The sequence below is a fragment of the Zalophus californianus genome, chromosome 8 (genome assembly GCF_009762305.2).
Source record: "Zalophus californianus isolate mZalCal1 chromosome 8, mZalCal1.pri.v2, whole genome shotgun sequence".
Taxonomy (NCBI): Eukaryota; Metazoa; Chordata; class Mammalia; order Carnivora; family Otariidae; genus Zalophus; species Zalophus californianus.
The window spans coordinates 127,145,853-127,164,767 of NC_045602.1; the positions used below are offsets into that span (position 1 = coordinate 127,145,853).

Here is an 18,915-nt window from a genome sequence, read left to right on the forward strand (position 1 = left end):
AAGGCAGCTTGTTTCTACCCTGTGTGGACCCTCTGGAGATAAGCCCCGATATTCTGGGGTTTGGGGATCTGTCTCCTTAACCCTCAGACACAGGAGCGTCTGTATTGGCGGGGCTCCAATACGAAAACCCCATGGCTCATGCTTACGAAAGTCCCTCCCTTTTGCAGCTTCCATCCTGCTGACCGGGGCCAGGAGAAAGTCTTGGGGAGGTGCTGTTGCCCTCACCCTTCACAACAAAGACACGCCAGCCTTGTGGGAGGCAGCCGCTTGCCCAAATGCAAAAACACTGCTGTTCTCATTGTACTTGGTTTCGCAGTGACCTTTTAAAAAAGGCAGTGGAGACTGGTTTTTCATTTACAGTCATAATTTAAGACTTCCTTTTCAAATACTATTTAAGCTTCAAAAAGTAAGTCCAGTTCAATAAAATCTCAAATAATGGAACAGACGGCCCTGGGATGCTGCAAATGCTCCACAAGGACTGTGTCTAACTGCTCTTGGTGTCCCCGGGCCTGTCTGAGCCGCTAAGGCTCACCAAAGGTTTGGCCGGATCGAATCCAACCAGTAAACCCTGGCAGGGCTCCCCAGTGACACAGCCTATGTGGCCCAAGGACACCAGATGCAAACAACACGCTGGCTTCTGTGTGTTTCTCCTTCTCTTATGCTTCTGGTAAAGGCGGCCAGCCAAGCCCCTACCGGTCTCCGAGGATCACCCAGACACAGGGATTTTCCCAATCACCTTGACAATGTATCCATAATGGAGGCTGCTTCCTGACCCCTGTGTTGTGGAACCAGCTCCCCCGGGGCATGTGATGCTTCTGAGTGACATCTCAGGGAAGGGTGTCAGATGCACACGAGCAAAGAGCAAACAAATCTATGGCCCGCCTCCCCCCACCCCAAACTTGCAATGAGGGCACGAGACGAGCCCCTCTGTCTGTGTCCCACCCCAGTTCTCTCAACCAGACCCTAATTAGGATGGACGGCTGTTCTCCACCCGGGACTGGAAGGAAGCCTGGAATTAGCTCAGTCGAGAAGACTTCAGCCCTGAGAACCATCAGAGCTGCCGCACGAATGAGCAGAAAATAGCAGATGATAAATTTTTTAGGACCACCCTCTGTGTTTCGGTTGTAGCAGACTGTGAGATAATGGGCTGGCCTTTTTTGGAACATGCATTATTGATCTGGGTCTGTCTAGTGGTTTATAAAAAGCCCACCGTCCCCCCGCCCCGCCCCCACTACCATCTTCCCATCCCTCACCTCCCGAAAGCTGCACAGCCTCCTTCAAAAGCCAGTTCTGCTGGGGAGGGGGCAGCTTGAGCGTGGAAGGGAAGGTTCGAAGGCACCGGGCATCGATGCAAGGTGGTGTGCGGCGTGGGAGCCGACAGACGCCCCAGAACACGACGGCTCTCAGTGCACCGAGCCCACGGCCTGGGACTTCTCTCTCAGCGTATGCTGAGATGCATGCATAATGACATTCCTGGCAATGGTATTTGTGACAGTGAACACCAGCTAACGAACACACGCACAATCTAGAAACAACTCAACAGCCATTCCAGGAGACTGGTTAAGTAGAACAGTGGTTAAGACCAAGGGCTCTGGTTTCAGTCTTGCCTGGCTATGGACTAGCCGTGTGGGCGTGACCTTGGACAAGAAACTTCATTTTCCTGTGCCTTAATCCCTCCCTCTGTAAAATAGAGGGAATCTATGTATTTTAAGTTAGCTGTGGTTCTCCTTGACCTCCTCCCTCCTGTGTGTCCTTATCATGCCCATAGATCCTTCTTCTATATTTGCATACTCTGTTGGTTTTATTCGGGAGTCACAGATGTAAACGTACGATCACATTCTGACATGAGGCTTAGCTGGATCACGTTGCTGCCCCCACAATGTGTTGTTCCTGAGGGTGGCTGTTCAATCATTCACCCTGGCTCAGGCCAAAAGTCTAGGAGTAGCCCTTGATCTTCCTCTTTTCCTTAACCCCCACATCCAACCGTCTGTTGGTGCCTCGCCCGTGACTGCTCCCGCCCTGGCTCCAAGCTTCCATTACCCCCTGCCCAATTCCCGCAGGCCTCCGAATGGGGCTCCCTGTTCCTGTGTTCTTGCTCTTGGCAAATCCCAAATCGAATATAACAGCCAGAGGGATCCTGCCGGAACCTAAGTCAGCTCACAGCCCCTGCTAAAGGCCCGCGAACCCATGTCCATTTTACTAAAACTTAAAACCTTCGCCATGGCCACAAGGCCCCTCATGACCTGGTCCCATTCGACTCCTGGACTTATCGCTCTCCACTTTTATCCTGGCTCTCTCCAGCCCACAGCCTTCCTTCTGTCCTAACCTACCAAGTTCTGTTGCTAACTAACACAGTGTCTTTGCCTTTCCATTCTTGGCCTGGAATGCTCCTTTCCCATCCTCTAGCTCCCAGCATGGTGCGCTGCACAGAGTTGGATGGTTAATATGTATCTGCTGAATGCACAAGTGGGGGTCTGGACAGTCTTGAACTCCCAGGCATGACTACCATCGAGGGGCCCTGTGAAGCAAGACCTGTGCGCTCAGAGATCTGGGTGCTATATGCAAGGGCTCTCTGCAAAATTCTACCAGAAACAAAACTTGCATCCCTATGGCCATGATCTGTAGACTACCCATGGTCATCAAACACAGCTCAAGCTAGGTGCTGCCGGACAGATAGGTATTCGGTATGTCCAACTGTCAAGAAAGGCTCTGGGCTTTGATTGCTTCCTGGCTGCAAAGTCTTCTTGCACTTGATAAGCTCCCTGAGAAAAATCTATACTTGTGATCATTAATACAAATCATTATAAGGAGCAACTGGGATGTATATAAATCACCTTTTCTTAGCAGTTAAAAAGGCTGGTGTATGCTTTTAATAATGGATCCAAAAAGAGTATAGATTCACAGTTGGATCTTCACCACAATCTCAGGTTTCGTTGCAAAGGCTTATCCAGTAAACCTTTACATTTGTTGTCACCTATAATATTCAATTGTTCTTTGACAGTGGATGGAGGCTAAAAAGCCCACCCCTCACCTGGTCAACTCTTGGCACTCTCTACCACGACCCACAAGAGCCTCCAAGATTCAGCTCCATCCTCTCTCTCCAGTCTCTATTCCAGCTCCCTTCCCCAGGCTCCAGCCCCATGTGTCTCCTTGCTCCTGCCTCAGGGCCTTTGCACGTGCTGTTTTCCCTTTTTAAAAGGTTTTTCTTCACAGTACACAGTAGCACTGATGATTAGAAGGGAAATCTATAGGAGGAAAATGCACAAGGCATTGTGTGTTTTCCAATACAGTAGCGACAAGCAGCTATTGAGCACCTGAAAGGTGGCTAGTCCTAAAAGAGATGTGCTCTAAGTGTAAATTACAGGCCAGATTTCAAAAACAATATAAAAAATGTAACTATCTCCTTAATGACCGATATGTTGAGAGATAATCATCTGGACATATGGGGTTAAACAAAATACGTTATTAATTTCATCTTTTTTTTAGCATTAAAAAATGTAGCTACTAGAAAATTTAAAATTGCTTATGTCATTTGCCTTTGTGGCTCCCATTATATTTCTATAAGGCAGTTCTGTGTATGGTTTCCTGTTGGAGAAATAGAACCTGTGAAATCAGTGAATTCAAGGTGGTGGTGGTGGGGGGAGAAGACACAAGCTAGGGAGAAAGAAGGCTTACACTGAGGGAGACCCCCCCAATGGTGAGCTGGAAATATCAGTGGAGCTCGAGCCTGGGGAGCAGAGGGTGCAGCTGAGACAGACTCTGGAGGGCTCGCTCTTGGCGGCCTCGGGTGTGGAGGCTTGTCCTCAGGCAAAGGGACACGTCGGGGAGAAAAGCCTCACACAGGTGCAGCACCCACTGCTCAGGGGGAGGAGCCTGTGGTCTGGTGTGGGAGCGCAGGCCCGGAGCCAGGGCGGCTTCTGCACGGGGCCAAGGAGCGGCGGGGGTGGCTCGCGTGGGGAACGAAGGCACTGAGACTGTGAGCTGGAGAAGCCCCTGACATGCCTGCCATCGGTGCGAGTGAGCTGAACCCTAGCAAGGGTCCCTGTCCTCACCCGCTTTACCCGGAGCCAAAGCACCGCGAGGGGAGGGAGCTCCGCACAGGGGGCGGCCAAGCTCATCCTCCTGAGGCACCATCTTTGTGAACAGGGTCAGGTCACTAGCAAGAGTGTCTGCCCTCCCTGTCCCTGGATGCCACCAAGGACGGCTGAGCCCACCTGAAGTGGTTAAGATTGGAGGAGCAGGGCTCACACATGCCTATGTTACACACACGTACACATAGGTACAAGTACACACACACACGCACGCATGAACATGCGCGCGCGCGCGCACACACACACACACACACACACACACACACACACACACACACACACACACACACACACACACACACACACACACACACACATCCCGGCTGGCTCCTCCTTAGCTTCAGTGTCAGCTCAAACATCACCTCCTCTGAGAGGCCCTCCCTGATTACCAATCCAAAGTGGCTCCCCCTCCCTGCCCCCATCCGGCACGGCACCCTCTGTAGTATCACCAGCCCATTTCTCCCTTCTTGAAATGATCTTCCCCGTGACCTTGCTGATTATCTGTGTCCCTCACTCCATGACAGTAGGGATAATGCCCGTCCTACTCATTACCGAAGGTCCAGGCTCTACGATCTTGCCTGGCACACAGCAGGTACTCAATAGAAACTGGGTGAAAATAATGAATTGGTCTCAACATCTCTCCTTAGGACTTCTGGAGCAATCCAGGAAGGGTTCTGCCACAGGAATGAGTTGGAGACCCCTCGCCTTGTGGCCCAAGCTGCAAATGCACATGTGTGGGACAAACCCCCATGACTTGGTTTACATCCAAGCAAGCTCCACAGGTCTCCACGGCCAACCTGCGTCAGGAGCTTCAGAGCCTGTGGGCCGCCGGCTGCTTACCCAGCTCCACGTCCTGGTCGTCTGTCAGCACCAGGATGATGTTGGGGCGGATGTTTCTGCGGTCCCTCTGAAACCTGCCTTTCAGGCGGTGGTGCGACAGGAACGCTGAACTTCCCCCCAGCAGAGAGAAAACGGTTGCGGAGAGCAAGCAAAGCAGGAGGCTGGGGGGGGGCCATTTTACGTTCCGCCGATCCGGGGCTTCTGGCAGGACCCACGAGTCTGAAGTGGCGTTTTGTGGATGTGTCTCTGGTCCCTTCTTCCCGCTCTACTCACGGATCTAAAGTAGGAGGAAAAGAATCAGGTCAGTCTTTACGTAAAGGCCGCCTGACGGCTCGGGCTTGCATAATGATTCCTGGCATGGACAACGAGGGTTCCTTTGATCAGGGGGAGCCAGAGCAGAGGAAACCTAACTTGGAGAAAGTGAGAAGGAAAGAACTTACAATGTGCTCAGGTAACAGAGTGGCAGGAAAGCCTTCTGTGACCGCTTCTGCAGACAGATTTCTCCCCTGGGCCAGCAGTCTTCTGAACGTGCTGGTGGCGGCCCTGGCCCCAGTCAGATAACCAGCCTGTCTCTGAACCTGCCAACTGGTTCAGCAGACAGATCAGCCCCAAAGAAAGGAAAAGAAGGAGCCCAGACTGGGGGAACAGATGTTTCTGGGGGCGGGGAGGCAGAGGTGAGCAGGACACAGTCCCCACTCTTGGGCAGCATGTGGCTCAGGTAGGGTGTGGATGAGCGGGGCTACACAACCCTGTGTGTGTTCCAGTCACGGCTCTGTCGCTTGCCAGCTGGGTGTCCTCCCCGTCAAGCCAGTAGGGACCTCAGTTTTCCCGCGAATAAAATGGGGAGACAGGGCTGTTATAGGCGCTTAAGCCAGCAGGGATGTGTGTGAAGGCGCCCTGCAGACAGATCCCATTGCTGGACAAGTTGTTCACATGAGTTTTAAGTCTGCAGAAACAACAAAAGGACAAAAGGGAAAACTGAGGGCTAAAAAGCTACGGGAGAAGAGCTGTCACAGTCTGTTGCGACCTCGGTCACCCCCGGGCACCCCCAGGCCAGATGCGGTCACAAGCAAAGGTCGGAGGGGAGGCAGGATGGCGCATCTTGGCTTGGGCGGGTCTGGTCTCCTTCTGCGCTTTGCTCTCTGTGGTCATTTTTCTACTTCTTGAGGAAATGAGCCTTCAAGTCTTTCCAGATATAGACTTTGGGTCTCATTTATTTAAAACGAGAGAGAGTGAGCGAGCAGACTTGTCAGGAGGAAACCAAGCTTGTTGGAGGTGGGGCCGTGTGACCTTGAAGGACTCTGCCCACCTGCCCCCAACCCTTGCCAAAGTCCCAGCTCAGGGGACTCATCAAGGGCTCTGGTCCATAGAAGGGGATGCGCCACCGCAACAGCCCCCTAAACGGGCCCCTGTTTCTACCGACCGCGCCCGCATCCTCCAGTCTCTCCAGGGCACCGGCAGGATCTTCCCAAAATGCAAATCCCATGTTACCACTCTGCAGGCCTGGCCCGGGCTGACACCAGCAAGGTGTTCAGGGCACAAGACAGAAGGGACTCACTCACGCCAGGTGGCACCAGTGCGAGGCGCTCACTTCACTTTGGCCCCAGTCCTGTCCCTCACCTGCTCAGACCCTCCCTTGGCTTCCCCAGCCCAAGGAATACAATACACACTCCCTACCAGGGCCTACAGGTGATTCAAGTGATCCAGCCCCGGCCTACCTCTCCTCCTTCCTCCCAATTGCTCCCCAGCCCCACGGGTTTCTTTCTGTTGACACGTCAAGTGTGTTCCTGCCCCAGGACCTTTGCACTTGTTCTTCCTTAAGCCTGGAAGTCTTTTCCCAGATTTATTTTCTATCCTGGGCTCACTCTCCTCTGCCAAGTCTTGGCACAAACGTCACCTCCTCAGAAAGGCCTGCCCTGACTGCCCTAAGGTGGTGCCCCCACGTGAGGCACTCTCTATATTTTGTAACCTGTTTTATTCTCCTCACAATCCCTACTATAACCTGTAATTATCTTAGTTGCCCAGTTCTCCCCACTAAAGGGTCAGCCCCACGAGGGTAGGAAGTAGGCCTGTGTTAATCACAGCTGGGTCCCCAGCACTTAGTACAAAGTCTGTCATGTAGCAGTAGGCACCAGATAAATATTCTGAGAGCTAAAGGAACGGAGATTTTGTTAAGATGCTCTGAGTTCTGCAGACCGAGGGATGTGGGACTTGGCAGGGCCATGCCATAACCTCGGTATGGAGGCTCAGAGGTGTCACCAACCCCTTCCCCTGTCATCCTCCCCCAGGAAGGGTCCCGGGGTGGGCTGCTCTTTGTCCCTCAGACCCATTTTCCACTCTGCTCGGTGCCCCAGGAAGCCAGTCTCGCCCCGGCAGACTGCACCTGCCCCATCTTTGGCTTCCTGCGGGTTTTGTCAGTGGGAGCTCTGCTGGGAGGCTGCTGCTGGGCAGGGGGAGGCAGGACATCAGCATGTTTATCCAACTCTGCTCCCCCCCTTGCATCAGCGGCACCCCGGTGCCTTTGTCTCTCTAGGCTGGCCACTGTTCTAGCTTTCTTCCAGTCCTGGGGGCACCTCTCAGCCTCCGCTTGCCCCTCCAGGCCTGCGGGTAGCGATGCTTCTCCTCCCTTCCTAGCTCCCTCTGGGGGTTGCAAGATTCCTTGTTTGCTCCCTTACCCCAAACTGCTCCTAGAAGTAATGCCTTTAGTCGACACTCCCGGGGGCAGGCTGGGAGCAGAAGCAGGCTCCATGCAGTGCTTCCCTGCCCGGGGGCCTCCAACAGGACATCTGTGCAGGGGAGGTGGGGGGATGAGGGTGATCACGTTCTCAGGGGAGCTGACCTGGGAACCGTGACTTTCACAGGCCCCAAGGGCAAGCACCAGCTTCCATCCTGTGGCCTCTCGACTGCCAGATCCACCGCACCGTGTTTTGAGCACCTGCTGTGTGCCACACTGTGGATGGTTAAGACATGGACTTTGGAGTCACTCGCTGGGTGACCCCAGGCAAATAACTCAACACCTCTGTGCCTCAGTTTCCTCATCTATAAAATGGGTGGGGAGGATGAAACGGGTTCATACAGCGCGCTGAGACCACAGCGTGGCACACAGAATGACCCAGAACACATCATTCACAGAGTAAACCATTCCTGGATGACGGTCGCTGTAGTTGTGGGTGGGCTGTGACGGGCGCTCTGCCTGCAGAGTCTCCTCCACTCCCGACCACCTCCCCCACAGGTGTGAGTGCTGTCCCCATTTTGTAGTTGAGAACTCGGGGGCTTAATCACGGTCCTGAGATCACCCTGGGGAGGAAACGGCAGAGATGGTTTGACCTCTGCTCCCCCCGACTGCTCAGCGCGGGTCCCCTCCCCTAAATGCACCTTTCCCAACTACCCCCATTCAGGTGCCAGAGCCCCCGTTGCTGCTCTATCTGCACAACCCTTCCACTGTGACATGGTCTCATTTAAAAATAAAAACATAAATACATGTTTTTGGAAAAGCAAACTTTCTATCCAAGGGTAAAGGAAAAATTGGCATCGCCGTCTCCAACAAACTAACCCACACAAAATGAAAGAAAGCAGACACTGTTAGTCTCACAGCTTCTCGTTCCTTCCTAAGGCTCAAAGCTGAGCTGTATGCCCACCTGCTTGCCCACCTGTACGTGTTCTCTTTCTAGGTGTTGAAAGGAGTCAAAACGCATTAGCACCATCCCAGACTTTCTGCTGGAGGGAGTGGGAGGCCGGGAGAGGGTTGAAACGGAGACATGTTCCACCATCGAATCGGTCCCTGAATTACCCCAAATCATGGGGGTAGTCCTCCAATCATGTTGTTTATCGGTCTGTGTCCCACCCGCCCCTGGAAACACACCAGGATGCTTTGTGCTTTGCACTTGAAGTACCAACCAGCTCACCGTCATGTGTGAAACGCACATTCACGTGCCTTCGGATAGACATCAAGCACTAAAATAAGATTGAGAGGCTTTCCAAGGGATGCCCCACAACTCTCTTCTGCCGGAAACAGAGAGCTTGCAATGCTCCCACCCTCGCTCTGTCCATCTTACATTTAATCCGCATTTCCACCCATCCAATTATACCCATTTGATGGATGAGGAAGCCGAGGCACAGAGAGTTAAAAGTACTTTTCCCATTATTACATGGTTAAATAAGTGGCAGATGTGGGGTTCAAACCCAGTCTGGCTCGACAAGACTGCTCAAACAGAAGCCCCCGGAAGCAGACTGCTGGGTAAGTTCCCAAGGCTCCCAGCCTGCTTCCTTCCTCATTTGCTGAATGGAGCAGCAGGTGGCCAGGTGTCCTCTGAGGGTCTTTTGGGGCTCTGGACCTGTGATGTAGAGGGAGGCATGGAGCTGGGAGCTGCAGCCTGTACTGGGAGCTCTGGGCCAGATGGTGAGTGGAGCTGGGAGACGTGATCATTGGACCCTGTTCCTGGCACCCATCCATGTTGGTTTTCTCATGCGCCCCCCCCAACCACAGTCCCCTTCACCCCCTGCTCCCCAGCAACTATAACCCACCAGCCAGGATGCTCCCCCTCTGGATACAAGACAAAGCTCTGTGACTGGAGACTGGTGAATAACAGGGGCTAATTATTTCATCAGATCAAGTCATCAGTAGGTCGATTTTGGATGAATTCCCCCAGCTCTGACTTCCCCTGGCCTTGTGCCAGCCTCTCTGGATGCTGAAGAAATCAATTAAAAATGACACATGGGATTCTGCCTCCATTTTTTTTTCCTCCTCGGAAAAAGATTCAAAGTGGTTAAACGGAGAGTATGTGGTGAATCTGTACAGCACCAGTGGCCTGATGTTCTGACTATCCCTCGGACACCTTGTCTCATTCCCACCAGCTCACTGCAAGGTCCCTCTGACTCCTTCCCTTTGTCCTGTGTTTTCTCAAAGACCTTGGCAAAGGCTTGCCAGTCGAGGAAGACAGCTCTGGAAATGTCCAGTATCCCAAGTGTTCAGAAGCATCACTCCTGCTTCTAGATTTATCTGTTAATCTGCACAGAGGAACAAGTCTCTGGTGGACCAATGACTCCTCGGCCCCATCGACCACAGCTTCGGGGAAGCTCCCGGGACCTTACCCAGGCCTGTCCAGAAAGAACCAGATGGTAGTCTTCCTCTGAGGATCCCCAAATTGCCAGCAAGATTAGCCAAGAGGAGTTTGGGAATGATTGGGCAGCTGAGGGGCTGGGAGAGGAGGATGTGGCCAGAGGCAGAACAAGGCACTGACCTGATGGAAGAGTGCTCAAGGATAAGGGGAGAAAGGGGGCTGTAGGGTGTGGAGAGATGCCCCTGTGCGCTGGGGCCAGCTGGTCCAGACAGCTTGGCCACTTATGTCTTCCTTTACTTTACAAATTTTTATTTAGGGCCTACTATGTGCGAGGCACAGTGTTAGGTGGTAGGATAATCCTGCCTGGATCCTAACAGCCTCCTAACTGGTTTCCCGGCTTCTAACCCCTCCTCCTTCCATCAAGTAGCCAGAGGATCCTGTTAAGACCAAAGAGCCTGTCTCCTTCCACTGAAAAGCTCCCGCTTCAAGGGCTTCCATCTCATGCTGAACAAAACTCCAAACCCTGCAAAGGGCCAGTGAGATCCTACACGGTCTGCTCATCCCCTCTCGGACCTCATCACCTTCCATTTTTCCCCTTGCCCACTCGGCTCTGGCCACACCGCCTCTGTGCTGTTCCTTGCACATGCCAGGCATGGCCCCACCCCAGGGCCTTTGCACTTGCTGTTCCCGCTGCTTGGAGCCCTCATCCAGATATCTTCAAGGCCCTTTCCTCACGTCCTTCGGGTCTTTGCTTACATTTTGTCTTTGTAGGTTAGCGGAAATCTCTTCCCTTCCCACCCCTGACAAACGACGTATTTTATCTCTTTCTTTATGGGACCCCCTCCCCACCCACCCTTTACTAGAGTGTCCGCTCCCTGAGGGCATGGATTTTCGTCAGCTTTGTTTCACATCTGTATCCCCAAAGCCTGAAACAGTGTTTGGCACATAGCAGACATCTAAGCTATTTACTGTCTTAGCAAAGAATTTTCTCCCCGCTGGAAAAAACTCCTCCAGCTGTGGTTGGGGTCCCTGCTAACCCCCTTACGGCGCTAGGTAGGGGCAGCCTGACTGTAGGGCGGAGCATGTGACCCAGGTAGAGCCAATCAGCACGTTCTGGCTCCCTAGCTTCAGTGATTGGCCCAGAGGCAGACATGTGACCCGGGCCTGGCCAATGGGAGAGAACAAGAAGAAGCCGTGGGGTGGGTGGCCGGGTGCAGGGAGTGGGAGAGCCATCCCTGCCAGCAACCGGGAGGCTCAGAGGGGATGCTGGTGACACCAGGCTGAACCTTGTGGCTAGTCACAGGGTCAAACAAGTAGCCTTTGCTACTTCAGCTAATCCGAATTGGGGCTGTCTTTTGCAACAGGAAGCACAGGGATCAATACAGTCAACACCCTTAAAAAACAGGGATGAAGACTGATAATTATGGGGTACTTATCACAGGCCCCGCCCATTTCTCAGCACTTTTCCCGTTAGCTCACGTCACCCGTACAACACCCTTATGAAGTTGGACTTTCTACTTGCAGGTGAGGAAGCTGAGGCACGGAGAGTTTCGAGAACTTGCCCACGGTCATGCAGTTTGGAGGTGGAGCAGCGGAATATCGTCCCTTGGCCCACCTCCTCCCCATCCTCTGTGCTTCCCTGCGCCCTGGGAGGTTCACGTGGGTGGACCACATCAGTGGGCTCCATGCTCTCTCGTTCCTGGTGGGGTCTGGCCAGGGGGGGCAACCGCCAGGGGAAGGGAAGGTGGGAGGAGGGGCCCAGGTACTTGGCAGGCATCCTTCCTGCCCAGGTGTTGGGAACTGAGCACATACCTCTATTGCTCTGCTGGGGGCCACAGCCCCTGTGGGTGGCCATCTCCAGGTTCCAGCAAATGCTCCCCACTGTCCCCAGCCCCAGGGATCTGTATATTCATTTTCTTACACTCTGCTCACACCTTTATTGGAGGGCACCATCTGTTTCCTGCAGGGCCCTGGGTGGGTAAAGCAAGCAGACCACACAGCTGAGATTTGCACCCAGATGTCCTGACCCCAGAGCCCTGTCTTGACTCCTATTCTCATTTGGAAACCAATGAATGACACAAGAAGTTGTGGTTAAGTGTATTGCACAAACAGGAAGAAGAAGGGGGAAACTGCTAGCCTGGGGGGCAGTCAGAGAGGGCTGCCTGGAGGAGGTCTTATAAAGTTTAAGAAGCCTAAGAGGAACAAAGTTCTGAAGAATCCACAGGGTTTTTCTGAAGAAGAGGGTGGAGGACAGGGTGCTTCTGGCAAGGGAAACGGCCTGAGCAAATAGCAGGCAGAGTGGGAGGAATGGAAATGTGTGGTCCTGAACCTCACAAGCTCAGAAGTTGTCTAGACAGGGGATGACACAAGCACATCTGTTAAACCTTACACTCCCCTGGCATCTCCCCTTCTTCCCGGTCACAGTTTTTTTTTTTCCCAGCCTTTTCTCTTCCTCTCCAGGGCTGTCAAAGAAAGGACGGGAGATCCTGTAACCTAAGGGTACAGGCTATCCCTGTTTCCCTCCCAAGGTGCCAGGGCATCTGGGGGCTCTCTGTGCCTGGTCTTAGAATTCCAGCTGGAGGCAGGGAACCAAGCCAGCTCTCCAGAGCAGGACATGAGACAAGAGAAGGGTCTTTCAACGGGAGGAGGCAAAGATCAGCCTTCAAGACAAGGGCTCAGGATCTGGAAAGGAAATGAGGGCATAAAGAGAAGGGCTTAGGAACCCCATTGCTTGCATAACCATTTGACAAGAAAGCCTCAAAGACCTACTATGTGCCAGGCACAGTTCTTGGCACTGCAGATAAAGAAATGGAAAAGAAAAGTCCTTGCCCCCAGGGAGCTGATATTCTAAGGAGTCAACAGATCAAAAGCTAGAGTTGAAAACCTCCAGCTAAAAGTGAGAAGTGACAGGATTCAAAGTAACGGCAAACCACGGGGAACTTTTAGGCTGGGACCATGGAGTATAGTTAGAATTCAAGGAAAGCTTAGAAACGATATATTCAAGGCACTGGAAAGCTGACCATCACAAGGTTTTGTATGTGAGGTGAGTGGGTGTTTGGGAGGCCATATGATTCGCATGCCCGAATATCGGAGCATCTGTGGTCGAGTACTGTTTCATGATCAGCGAAAAAAAACCAGACACAAATCTCTAGTCTCATGGAGCTGACAGAGAGAGTGGAGAAAACCAAGCAGACAGATACGTGCTAAAATGCAGCAGGGAACAGGCTGAGAATGGGGAGCGGGGCGATGGGATCTGGAGCCAGACAGCCGGCATTCAAATCTTGGTTCCACTATGGACTAGTTGTTGGGCAAGTAACTTACCCTCTTGTGGCCTCAGTGTCTTCATCTGTAAAGTGAGGCCAATAAGAGCACCTAAAGAGCTGTGAGGAGGAAATGGCTTAATTCCTGTGAAGCCTTTAGAACAGGACTGTATACAGTTAAGTGCCCAATACATGTTGCCTAGCATTATTTGTTGGGTTTGGGCCAACGTACTTTCTATAACAGCATCCAGTTTTCATTTGGGGGATCTTCTCCCCGATCCCTGGTCCATAAGGTTCAAATTAGGCTGCACCTGCAGAGCTCCAAGGCTAGACCATGGATCCAGACCCGAGCCAATCAGAGCCTTCCAATCCCTGTTCCTCAGTGATTGGCCAATCAGAGTAATCTGGGCATCTTGGCCTGACTAGGAGGAGATGCCTACCCTTTCCACCTGGCTAACTGTTCCATGTCATTCCACCACGAAGGTAAGGGAAGACTGATGCCATCTTGCCTCATGTAGAGGTGGAATGAAGCCAACACACAGAAGAAAACAGAGCTGAGAAATGGAACATACTTGGGTTTGGAAACATTTGAGATCTGGATCTAGCTAAACCTGAAGGAGGAAGATTTAGCTCTGGATTCTTTGTTTCAGGCGCCAATAGATTCCTTTTTCTCTTTTGACTAGATTGAGTTGTTTTCTTTCTTCTTAGGTCAGCTTTCTCACACATTGACTCCTTAGGGACATGAATCAAATTCTCTTTGTTTCTTAGGTTGCTCCAAGTTGCTTTCTTTGTCACTTGCAACCGAAGGAAGCCAAATGGTAGAGCAAGCTGGAGACAGAGTGTTGACTCAGGTGGCTACCCAGCCACCTCCTGCCTCTGTGTAGAGAGACCTCACAACATGGCTTGCTAGCCCTCAGCCTGGGCCTGGGCCCAACTCTCTGCCTTACTGTAGGCAAACTTTCTTCATCCTTATTTGTCAACCGATAAGAAAAAGGTGGTGTGGAAAAGCAGAAGGAACGTGGGCGTGGGAGTCATGAATTCTGGTCCCAATTCGGTCTCGGTTTCCTCATCTGCCAAGCCAAACAGACTGTTCCTGGGCACGGCCCTGAAGTTTGGGATGGGTGGGGTCTGACAGGTGGAGAGAGGGCCTTCCCTGGCCACCCTCCTGGAAGCAAGCCTCCCTGTTACTCTTGGCCTCATCCAAATTTTGTTCTCTTCAGAACACTCATCACACATATGATTCTTTATGCACTCTTCTATTCTGGTCTTTATTTTGTGGGGGTTGTTTTTTCTCTGGAAGCTCTGCAGGGGTGGGGCTGTCTCTCTCTTTTTTTTTTTAAAGAATTTTTTTAAAAGATTTATTTATTTGAGAGAGAGAGCCCTTGCAAGCAAGGAGAGGGGCAGACGGCGGGGGGAGAGAGAGAGAATCCTCAAGCAGACTCTGCACTGAGTGGGGAGCCTGACGTGGGGCTCGATCCTAGGACCCTGAGACCATGACCTGAGCCCAAACCAAGAGTTGGACACAACTGATAGAGCCACCCAGGCACCCTGGGCTGTCTCTTTTCTAAAGAGTCTCAGCCCCTGGCACAGCCTGGGTGCTAATTCTTCCAGTTAGTCAACAAATGCTTCCTGAGCGCCTACTACGCACAGGCCCTACCCTATGTGCTGGGGATCCAGAAATAAACAATCCTTCGTGAATCAGACACAAAATAAATCATAAGCCTGAAGTGATGAGTCTTAAGGGTGTGAGGCAAGAGAGGGAGGTGAGAAGTGCTGGTGGGGGGAAGGCGGCATCTTTAAATGGGGGGGGGTCAGTCGGGCAGAGTCCTGAATCAAGTGAAGGAATGTGCCTTGCAGATACTTAGGGGAACGGTGTTCCAGGCCTAGGGAGAAACAAGTGCAGATGTCCTGGGGGAGGAGCATGTCTGGGAGTCTGCGGCACATACCGGGGGCACGTGTGGCTGGAGTGGAGTTGAGTGATGGGAAGGCTAATATTTGGAGTGGAGGATCTGGAAGGTTCCTGCCTGGGAGTGTTGAGATTGGATGTAGGTTTTAACAGGATCCTTCTGGCTGCATGTGGAGTACAGACTGCAGGGCGTGAGGGTGGACTGAGGGAGGCCAGCAAGGCAGCTGCCTGGCCAGTGCTTTGACCAGGACAGGGGCAGTGAGGAGGTAAGATGTGAGATTCTGGATATTGTTAATGAACGAATGAATGAATGGAGGATAGACTGGCACACGCCAAGTGCTCCAGTGATTATTTCTAACAGTTGACCGTCAACCTTAGCAGGAGAATATTTTTTTTTTTTTTTTGATGCTCAGGGACTCATGATCAGGGACAGCATGGCTGGCTGGTCTCTGCTTTAGAATGGCTGAGGCCGCAGCTGAAATGACCGAAGGGCTGGGGACTTGAGTCATCGGGTGGCTGCTACTGGCAATTGGCTAGGACCTCCTGGCCAATGTGGCAGCTTCCGGCTCGGAAGGTGGGTGCCCCAGCGATGGGCAATGCTGCCTCAGTTTTTCCAACTGAACTTGGTCTTCTCTGCTGTCCCCCAGTGTCACCCCCACCACATTCTCTTGGTTTCACAAGACTGGCCAGATTCAGAAGGACGGGACAGGACCCCACCTTTCCATGGAGGAGTGTCAAGGTCGTGGCATAGAAGAGCATGCTGGCTAACTTGCAGCCATCTTGGAAACACAGGGGGACCTGCCAAGCCCTGGAGGCCGGGGCACTACGGTGGGGAGAGCCACGTGCCTCTCTCGGGCACACAGCACCCTTTCTAGGAGGTGAAACTTAAACCGAGTCAGATTCCGTCTCTGCATCGGGCAAGCTTTGGAGTCTGTGCCCATGCCCAGTTCAAAGATCCCTGAGCCTCAGGAAGCCCTGGGTGACCTGAAGGCTCCCCGGACCCCATGCCTCCGTCTCATATGACCCAAAGGGGTTCAATCAGTGGTGTCAGGTCCAGAAGGTTCTGAAGGGAGCAGAAGAGGCAAAGAGAAAAGCTTGCGCTGCACGTGGAAAGCCTCTCACCCCCATACTTCAGAGAATGGAGCTTCTCCTGTTTTATCGGCATCGAAACCATGAATGCCCCCTTAAAAACAAAACAAAACCTTCTCCCTCCTGATTTTTAAGTAGAAAGGAAGCCACCAACAAACCCAGAAACCCCAAGTGAAGTGTGGGACCAGGTTTCAGGGAACTGGCCCCTAACTGCCCTCACTTCCCTCCTGCTTTGGTGGGAATGACACTCCTGAGGCTTACCCCTTGGCCCTCTGAGCCCACGGCCCCTGTGCCCATGGAAGCCATCCAGGAGGGAGGCCGCCATGCCCGTGTCATCGTGTCATTGGGCAGCTAGCTGGCTTGTCAGGGGTGGGCGCCAGGCCATTCTTTGATTTGGTGGCGGGTGTATTATAGGGTGTCTACAGCCTCCCTGGCCTCTCTCTGTGGGACATGTGAGTAGCACCCACCCCTGACCATGGATAGCAAAAATGTCTCCAGACATTGCCTCACGTCCCCTGGGGGATGTAATCGCCCCCAGGGGAGAAGCCCTGCCATAAATGGACAGCAGCATAAAGAAACAGATGCAAAGACATTGCAGTTGGACTCTTGCTTGCCAAGGGCACTGAACTTTTTCTTACAAGGGGAGCAGGCCGCCTTGAGGACCACCAAGGAGGGGTTACAGGGACTCCTTCCCTGATGACTCAGAAGAGAACACCCTGAAATCCCATGTCACTGATGGCATGACCCCTAAAACGTGGCCCCTAAGAGGAGGGCCACTGGGTCCTGCCCACCAGAAACCACGCCTTCACCCAGTCAATGGGACTGGGTTGGCCAGAGCCCAGGGGGCTGGCCCACGGCCGAGGCTCGGAAGCCTGGATGTTGGTGGCCTTTGTCTAAAGTGGGGCCTCAAACTCAAAATGCCTGCAGGAGCTAGGCAGGAGAAATGAGGGACATGGTCTGGATTTAGGGGGACGGGTTGGGGGATGGGGACTGGACCACAATGGAGAGGTCATTTCTAAAGGGAAGACATTCAATACATTTTAAACACTAAGCACACCAAACAAAGCTCCTCTGGAGCTTGGCCATAGGCCTATTTTGCAGCCCTTCAAAGCTATGTGATCTTTCCTGAGCACCCACTATGTGCCAGGTGCTACGTAGGATGTTGGGAAGCAGCCACGAACATGGAGCAGGTCAGGCCTCTGCCCTCAAGGAGCTGACATCCTGGTGGGGGAGACAGATAATAAAGGGAAATGAATTTCAGGTCGTTTTAAGAGCTTTGAAGAAAATCGTCAGGGACACGGGATAGAGAGTAAATCAGCGGAGGCCCCTAGAAAGGGGTGATGTTTCAGGTGAGACCAGAAGGTGGTGAGAAGCTAGTTGTAGGGGAAATGCTTTCTAACCAAGGGAAAAAGCAAGTGCAAAGGTCCTGAGGTAGGACTGAATTTGGTTGGTTTGAAGAACAGAATAAAGACCAGTATGGCAGAAGCAGGAGTGGCAGCCTGCCATAGAGGAGGTTGGACATCACCTTCCCCCAGCCCACACCTTCCAGGTAGGCCACACCTGTTGTTCTTGTGAAGTGTTTAGGGGAAATGGGAATCAGACACAAATTCCCACCTCTGTTCTTTGTTCTTTTGTCTCAGCTGTGGACAAAGGCTTCCCTGGGAGCAAGTTACAAAGTTATTTCTGCAAAAGGCCTTTGGCCAAAAGCAATAAAGTTGGACCTGAACAGAGTCATTATTCACCCCTAATTGTGGGCTGGCTCTCAGTGTAGACTGAGACTGTAGACCTCAGCCGGGACTGAGGATTCCAGTCCCCTATTTTTTAACCCCACACTCTCTTGGTACAGTTGACCCCGACAGGACATGCATTTATGGTTCCAGAGGCTGTATATAGTTCCCTTCGAAAAGAACATAAAGGGATACAGATCTGTTTCGGTGGCCCCGGTATTAATCTTCTCATTCTTTCTTCCCTTTCCACCCAAATCCACAGCAGTGGGCGCCATCCTCACCCATCACAGGCCCCTGCAATTAGCAGATGAACTTCTCATTAGCTCACCTTGGAAACGGCCCGGCGCTTACAATTATTTGAGAAGCTTGTACTCATTGGAGGGGGAAAGGAGTCAGAAGCAAATTTTACCAAATAAGTCACTAAATTTAGAGACGCGAGTGGAGAGAATTTCGCATGACAGGCCCATTTCCAACCCTGGCATGCTGTGCAGTCTAATCAGCAGCTGGAAAGAGACTGCCACAGGGAGAAAAGCCCCAGGTCAGAGGTGTTCCTTGTGCTCAGATCGGCTTCTCCCGCTGGTGGTCTCACTGCGCTGGGGGGGTTCACTGGGTATCAGCAGGTGTACTTTGTGTCACCCTCTCCTGCCATGTGACCTAGTCGTGATCATGGGACCAAAGTTGGTCAATCAGACTCTCTCACGGGGCTTTTGACTCTTAAAAGGAATGTCAAGAGCAGAAGGAAAAATCAGGGTGCATTTGTCCCATTGGAACCCCTCCTCCAGCAACTCCTGCTGGGGGTGGGGGGCTAGAGCTTCCTAAGCTAAAGCCTTAGAAGGCCGGGCAGCTTTCATTTTTGGGTTTCTAGGAGTCAGGCTACCCTGAGACCACCATACTGTGAGGAAGGGCAAGCAGCTGTGGGAAGAGGCCATGGGGAGGAAGATG

General features: G+C 52.4%; 1 protein-coding gene across 1 annotated transcript in view; it reads right to left on the reverse strand.

Annotated features, from left to right (window-relative positions):
- SULF2 (sulfatase 2) overlaps positions 1–6,417 on the reverse strand; it is an 84,449-nt gene extending 78,032 nt beyond the window's left edge. The window contains exons 1-2 of the mRNA XM_035729033.1: positions 6,241–6,417; positions 4,932–5,196 (exon numbers count right to left, since the gene is read on the reverse strand). Coding sequence (XP_035584926.1) covers positions 4,932–5,196; positions 6,241–6,417 — 442 coding nt within the window. The remainder of the gene's footprint in view (positions 1–4,931; positions 5,197–6,240) is intronic.
- Positions 6,418–18,915: the final 12,498 nt, after the last annotated feature.